Source organism: Cinclus cinclus, chromosome 5, assembly GCF_963662255.1.
Source record: "Cinclus cinclus chromosome 5, bCinCin1.1, whole genome shotgun sequence".
Taxonomy (NCBI): Eukaryota; Metazoa; Chordata; class Aves; order Passeriformes; family Cinclidae; genus Cinclus; species Cinclus cinclus.
In genome coordinates this window covers 58761054-58768510 of record NC_085050.1, presented here as the reverse complement: position 1 = coordinate 58768510, position 7457 = coordinate 58761054, and the positions used below count along the sequence as shown (strand labels likewise).

Here is a 7457-nt window from a genome sequence, read left to right as displayed (position 1 = left end):
AAGGGCAGCTGGAGTACTGTGTCCAGGTCTGGGCTCCTCAGCACAAGAAAGGCAAGGGGCTCCTGGAGAGGGTCCAGTGGAGGGCCACAGAGATAGATGATGAGGGGGCTGGAGCATCTCTCTTAGCAGGAGAGGCTGCAGGAGCTGGGTCTGCTTAGTCGGGAAAAGACCGAAGGAGATCTCAGCAATGCACATAAATATCTCAAAGGCAGGTGCCACGACGATGGTGTCAGTGCTGCCCAGGGACAGGTCAAGGAGCAATGACCACAAACCAAAACACAAGTTCCAGTTCACCATGAGGAAGGATCTCTTAAGCGGAGGGTGGCAGAGCACTGGAACAGTTTCCGAGGGAGGTTGTGGAGACCCTCTCTGGAGCCATTCCAAACCCACCTGGATGTGTTCCTGTGTCACCCGCTCCAGGTGGCCCTGCCATGGCAGGGGGGATTGTACTGGACGATCTCCAGAGGCCCGGTCCAGCCCTACTGATCCTGTGCCAGTCCCTGCCGGCCGCCCCGGCCCTGGACACTCCCGGTCTGCGCCGGAGCTCCCCCCGCGCTCCCTCACGGCTCCCCGGGGGCGGGGTCACGTGTCCCGCCCGCCGCGCTCCTTCCGGCCGCCATTTTAGGTTGGGTCGGTGGCGGCGCCATTAAAAACAGGGAGCAAGAGGAGGAGGGATCGGCGGCATCGGCGCGCTCGGCCGGGGCCGCCAGCGGGGCCGGGGCCTCGGCGGGGAGGCGGCGGCACCGGGGGTGGCCGGTACGGGGCGGCGGCGGCGGCGCCATGTCGGATCAGCAGTTCGCTCTGGACTCAGCGGCGGTGGCGGCCGGCGCCGGGGGCAGCGCGGCGGAGCCGGCGGAGCAGCCTGAGGGGCAGGCGGGGGCGGGGAGCACCGATGGGGGAGGCGGCGGCGGCGGCGGGATCGAGTCGGAGGGAGCCAAGATCGACGCCAGCAAGAACGAGGAGGACGAGGGGTGAGCGGCGGGGGCGGGTTGTGCGTCCCGGGCGGGGCCCGGCGACCCCGGCCCCGTTCGCCGCCCTGTTTGTTTACTTGGCGCCTCGGCGACGTCACGGGCCGGGCCGGGCGGTGGGGGCGGTGTCTGGTCCCGCGGTGTATAAACGGGGTGGTGTGCCTCGAACTACAGACCCTTTTAAGTTATTTTTCTTGTTAAAGGTGCCATTTCTGTGAGTTAAAGTGCGGTGCGTGCATGCAGACCGTAACTCGGCGTAGCCGAATGCTCTGGTTGCATTCGCAGCATTGCCCTGTGCTGCGAACTTTACAGTGTGTCAGCTAAGTGCCGGAGGCGTCAGGCACCGGGACTTTTTCCCAGCCCTGAAACATGCCTCTGCTGCTCAGGGAACTTGCTGTCGGGAGGATTATGTTAGGTGGTGTCCGAACTTGAGAAGTGGGAGTCGAAAAGGCGGGAAGCTAAGTCGGGGGAGGTTCAGGTTATGCATCAGGAGAGGTTTTTCAACTGGAGGGTGGCTGGGCCCTGGAACAGGCTCTACAGGGAAGTGGTTAGAGCAGCACGTCTGACAGAGTTCAAGAAGCACTTGGAAAATGTTCTCGGGCACATGGTGTGAATCTTGGAGTGTCCTATGCAGGGCTGGGAGTTGGATTTGGTGATTCTGATAGGTCCCTTCCAACCCAGCATGTTCTATTACTCTGTTTCATAGAGAGTAAAGACAGCTTTTAATCTTTATGGGATCTGTGCCGGGGCAGTGTCCTTTTTGTATTGCTGGTGAAATTTGTGTGTAATAAATCCAGTGACAGGACAGGCTGATGTGCTCTGCTGTCTCGTGTTGGTCTCTTGAGAAACTCGAGCTGCAGGTCTGTTTTTGGTCAAGGCAGAAAATAACCTGGATAAAGGAGCAGTAACCACTGTGTCCTGCAGATACCTATTGCGAAACCTTCCTGAGTGTCTTCCTGCTTCTGTAATAATATGGGATGTTGCTGAGAGAGATATTAATAATCTGGGATAATGCAGAGAGAGAGAGAGAGAGAGAACAGGAACCCTTTTCTGAGTATTTTCCTGGGATTAGCAAAAATTAAAATGGTTTTGTTACTTTTCCTTTGTTCTCAACAGCTTCAGATGCCTTTGGAGTTCGCATGTTTGTTCCACTTATTACCCTCGAATACACACCAATTAAAGGGTTTTCGTGGGCAAACTCAGGTTCTTTTGAGGCAACAAAGCCTAGAAAAAGTTGTCTCTAAGTGGTACAGTGACACTGGATTACATGTTTCACACATTGTAGTCTAGTTAAGTCTTTTTGACCTGTCAGTTCTTAATGCTGTACAGGAAACAAAGTGTTTTCACAACACTTCTGGTAGTAAAGGGGAAAAAGCACATCTGTGATACCTTGTTTAGCTAATTCTGAGGTTTGAAAGCTTTCCCAGTGCATTTCTGGTAGCTTATTTTGGGAAGCTGTATGTGCTGATGTGACTTAGAGCAGCCACACTGTGGGCTAGGAAATGTATGTACTTTACAAGCTTTTGGCAGCACTGTGACACTGCTCCAGAATTGTTGTGCTCATGTTTGTGGTGTAGTCTTGGCCTGAGCTCAGTTTCGCCTTGCAGCAGCAGTTTATGTAGGGGCAGACTAAAGCAGCTGTGGTTTGCTGCTCTGTGACTGGGCCCAAAGGTGCTGCTACTGCGTGGAGAGATGAAAAACCTTCAGAGGCTGTTGGTTTCAGGCTTGTGCTCTTGGTGTGTCTGTCCTTAGGCATACAAAGCAGGGTCTGTATCTTAATATTGAGACAGGTGGTATGTGTAGCAAGTATCAGTTCACTAGTAACTGCTAGGGCATCACTACCTGCCGTGTGTCAGAAACACAATGCTGCATCCTCTGTGTCTTCTGTTTGACTGCTTTAAAAAACCCTCCACAGGACAACAGACAAACTAAGGACCCAAATGATGGGTGAACAAAGGGCAGAAAGCTCCTTTGATTTACTGTGTACTGGTATGAGGCTGCTGGTTTACCAGGGTGGACCTTTTCTTCCATGAAGACAGTAAAAAGTCACAGCTGATAGAAAGGGCTGTTGGTACTTTAAGAGAGATCTGGAACTAATTGGAAAAATGGTAACGGGATGGGGAATTGGTTCTCCTTTGTTACAGATTTGGAGACTTGTTATAAAAACATCTGAAGCTCCTGAACCCCTCATCTGTATGGAGGTTTGTCAGAAACAGAATGATGGTGTTAATTCTGTGAGATCAAAGCTAATTCAACAGAGGTAGTTAACAGGAGCAGCTTTTGATTCGAGAGAATTTGAGCTGTGGAGGTACAATGCTCTTTTACGTGATTGGCAGGAATATTTGTGTGTGGGAAGTGGAAGGGTTGGAAACATGATACAGTGGTTTTTCAGGTTTTCTGATAACTGTCTGATTGTGAGATAAGTTGGGACAGTGAAAATGGGCAAAGCTTTGTTGAAAGCGCTTTTATAGATCATAATGGATCATATTTTTTGGTTAGAGCTCACAGTAAAATCTTTTTTATCGGTATTAGAAGAGATCATCTCAAATCAAATCCTCTTTGGAATGGGTTCCTAAGCCCTATGCCTAATAATCTGGAATGTTTCATTTGCCCGTATACTGGCTTGATTATTCGTCTTTTAATTTTTTTTATGCCTTACCAACATGATAGGATGGTTATGATTTGATTCTAAGCTTCTAGTGTGCTTTTGAAAGTACAGGTTATGAATTATGTGCTGTACGCATCTGCCCAGTGCTGTAGAAATATCGGGAAGACATTCTGTTGATGATGATGGATTATGCCAGGTGTTTGTATAAAAGTTTTTGTGAGAGAAGAGAACTTCTGACCATCCAGTATTTTGCTTTTTCTTAACTGCTTTCTGGGGAAGGGAACTTGACTAAACTTTATTTATTTTAGTTTATTAATTTGGGCATATGTCCAGTCCAGATTGTCAGGTAAATGCTTCTGTTTTAACCACACTTCCTTACAAATCCAATCTCCCTGTGTGTGTTTCATGAGCAGTTGTGTGGAGGCTCCACAGATAACTGAATGGAATTAAAGCTGTGGTGGAGATGTAAAGAAGTAGTAAAATACCTTTTTTGTCACTACTAGTGGTTTCTTGGGACAGCAGTGAAAAATATTTGTGTATGTGGAAATCTTTATCAGTCCAGGCCAGAATCATTTAAGCAAGTTGTCAAAAAGTGCAGGCCTGTGTGTGTAGTGACATGACTGATAAAATCCTGCCAGCTCCATGCATTAGGTAATTGAGCTCATGAAGCTTGGCAGTGCAGGATTTTGGGTAACACACATTTCCAGGCTGACCAACTTGTCTTAACAGGAAAATGTTCATTGGTGGCCTTAGCTGGGACACAACGAAGAAGGATCTGAAGGACTACTTCTCTAAGTTTGGTGAAGTTGTAGACTGCACTCTGAAGTTGGACCCCATCACTGGGAGATCAAGAGGCTTTGGTTTTGTACTCTTCAAAGAATCAGAGAGTGTGGATAAGGTAGGATTAATATAATGAAACATGTTCAAATTCACATATCAGAGACAAAGCATTCACTAGGATGGCTGTAGGCATTGTTTTTACATCTTCTGGTAAAGATGATTCAGGGGTGCAGCATGTTTAATATGCTTGTTGAAAATGCTTTCTTTTATGAGCCATCTTTCTCGTGATGTTGTGTCCAGGGCCAGCAGTGATTCTGAGGTATGGACTTTTGCACTTACAGCTTCTGCAAGCCATTGGAGTTGGGCACTTGAAAAATACAGTGTATGAATGTCTGCTGCCTGCTGCTGTGAAAGCAGCATTTGCAAAGGACTTCTAGTCTTTTAATTCCAGGGCTGTAATGTGAACCCCCTAGAGTAGAGCCAATAGCTTTGATACGCTTGGGCTCTATCCAAGTAAAAATTAACTGTTAACTTTTCTAAAATGCTGTGGATACAGCACACAGAAAAAGTTTTCATCTTCCTGACCTTTGTGATATTTAAAGTATAGATTTTTTTTTACTTTGTAAGGTTTGTGGATGAGAAGAATACTTTTTGAGAAGTGTTACACTCTTGCTTCTTCTGGGTAGTAGGCGGTTCCAGTTGTCAGAACTGTCTGTGTCAGTGGATTGTGATCAAAAAATCACAGAACTCTTTGTTTTTGCACAGCAAATTATTGGTGTGATCCAAGTATTGAAATTGCTGCAATTTGGCCTTACTCAAAGGATCAGTGAAACATTTTACTTTAACTGTTTGTGTTTTAATTTTCCTCAGGTCATGGACCAGAAAGAACACAAGCTGAATGGAAAGGTCATTGATCCAAAAAGAGCTAAAGCCATGAAAACAAAAGAACCCGTGAAAAAGATTTTCGTTGGGGGCTTATCTCCAGACACACCTGAGGAGAAAATACGGGAATATTTTGGAGGTTTTGGTGAGGTATGTGGTGAAATAAGCTGTTTTTACTTGTGGAACTTGTTCTGTCTTCACAAATTTATTAACAAAAAGCATCCCCCACGTGCAGCCTGCATGGATGCTGTTGTAAGATTAATGGCTGTTGTAGTTCTGTGTGTGTTAGTGGTCAGAATTTTGATGTTTTAATTACAGGCTCTGAATTACATAGCCTGGTTTGATGGAAGGGGGAGCTGGGGTGAGTCAGAGAGGGAGGGAGGCAGTGTTCTTAGCAGGGTGCTTTGGTCAGTTGAATGAGATGCTCTTCAGCCACCCCAGCTCATCTCCTGTAGCACAGATTGAGACAGTTTTGTCTAAATTCTGTGAAACTGTGTAGTCTGTCTCTCTCTGTCCCCAGTTTTTGGTGGTGTAGATGGGCTAAGTATCACTGAAGTGATACTTTTAAAAGCTGGTCTTGTATGAACTTGCTACAGCTGCTGTTTCTCTGTTGATTATCAGATGGTGCCAGCTTTGGGTGCTAACTCTGTTCAGGGAATTTGGTTGCTAGATATGTGCCCTCTTACAAACTTACAGACAGTTCAATCTGGACTAAAAACTAACTACTGTTTGCCTAGAAAGGCTCATGTGCTGTAGGTACAGACAACTTGGACTCTGTATTTGTAGCCAGGTCACACTGTCACATTCAAGTCTAAATAATTTCAGCTAACAGTTACGACTTGTTAAAAGGATTTTGCAGTGACACGAATGGCAGGATGAAAGGTAAAATCACTGTCTCCCATCAGGTCGAATCCATAGAGCTCCCCATGGACAACAAAACTAACAAGAGGCGTGGATTTTGCTTCATTACTTTCAAGGAGGAGGAACCAGTGAAGAAGATAATGGAAAAGAAATACCACAATGTTGGGCTTAGTAAAGTAGGTGGATTTTTTTTTCCTAGAGAAACTGAACTGTGACAGTAGAGGGAATTATATTAGCAATTGCAACTGTTTGGGGATAATAGTCTGCCAGTACTGTAAGCATTTTTTTTTTCACATGTAGGCATTGGGCTTGTGAAGTATTTATATAGGTTACTGTTACCTTAGTTTCTGAGCTGAGGGGCTTTCAGGTGAGCTTTTGTACTGCACCCTCACCGGGAGAGGGCTGGGCTCCAGCACACTTTCCATCGTGCAGCTCCCATATTCTCTAGCAGTGTGGGTGGAGTGCTGTGTCACTGATCTGCTGTATCAGGCAGCACCAGGTTTTCCTAGTGCTGCATCTTTGTGTGTGTGTGCTTGTTGTTATAAGCAAATGTCAGTTTGTCTTAGAGAGCTTCCAAAACTGAAATGAAGTGGCAAGTTAGGCTTTTGTGTTGAAAGTTGCATTATTTTTCAGAAACTTGGTTGAATTTCAACCTGGTAGCATATACTCAAATTGTAGCTGGACCGGTACTTACACGAATATGTGGTCAGAACAAAATTGAGTTGAGTTTAGCATGTTGGACAAATGCAGGTTTGATTTCACTTTGCCCAAATGAATATGCCCCAGAGCTGTAGTTCAAAGGGAAAACAGAAAGGCATACAAAGAAACAAGCATTCTTTTCAGAATGGATTCTGCTGTGTCTCACAACTGTTTTCAAGTTAGACAGTGTAAGCTATCCATTTTCTTTTCAGGGAGTGCACCAGGATGACCAAATCAAATTTTTTGCTTAGTGTTCTGTAAGTTTAAGAGTGATGTTTGGGGGTTATTTTTGCTGATTGGATCTCACTCTAACTTTCCATTTCCAGTGTGAAATAAAAGTAGCCATGTCAAAGGAACAGTACCAGCAGCAGCAGCAGTGGGGGAGTCGGGGAGGATTTGTTGGAAGAGCTCGAGGGAGAGGTGGAGGTAAGCTTGTACTGCTGCAGTGTTGGAAGGTGAGTGACTAGCCTGAATGAAAATAAATCTGAGCTTTGTGTTGCAGGCCCCAGTCAAAACTGGAACCAGGGATACAGCAACTACTGGAATCAGGGGTATGGGAACTATGGTTACAACAGCCAAGGGTATGGTGGTTATGGAGGATATGACTACACTGGTTACAACAACTACTATGGATATGGTGACTATAGCAGTAAGTACTG

General features: G+C 46.2%; 1 protein-coding gene across 3 annotated transcripts in view; it reads left to right on the top strand.

Annotated features, from left to right (window-relative positions):
- The first annotated feature begins 637 nt into the window (after nucleotides 1-637).
- The window catches only part of HNRNPD (heterogeneous nuclear ribonucleoprotein D), a 9376-nt gene continuing 2556 nt past the window's right edge, over nucleotides 638-7457 (top strand). The window contains exons 1-6 of one of the 3 annotated variants that reach the window (XM_062493045.1): nucleotides 638-971; nucleotides 4306-4474; nucleotides 5227-5388; nucleotides 6144-6275; nucleotides 7125-7224; nucleotides 7301-7447. In XM_062493045.1, the coding sequence (XP_062349029.1) occupies nucleotides 781-971; nucleotides 4306-4474; nucleotides 5227-5388; nucleotides 6144-6275; nucleotides 7125-7224; nucleotides 7301-7447 (901 nt within the window). In that variant the 5' untranslated portion in view covers nucleotides 638-780. Of the gene's footprint in view, nucleotides 972-4041; nucleotides 4228-4305; nucleotides 4475-5226; nucleotides 5389-6143; nucleotides 6276-7124; nucleotides 7225-7300; nucleotides 7448-7457 lie in introns of those variants that run through there. The other 2 variants (XM_062493044.1, XM_062493043.1) reach the window with 2 other exon arrangements.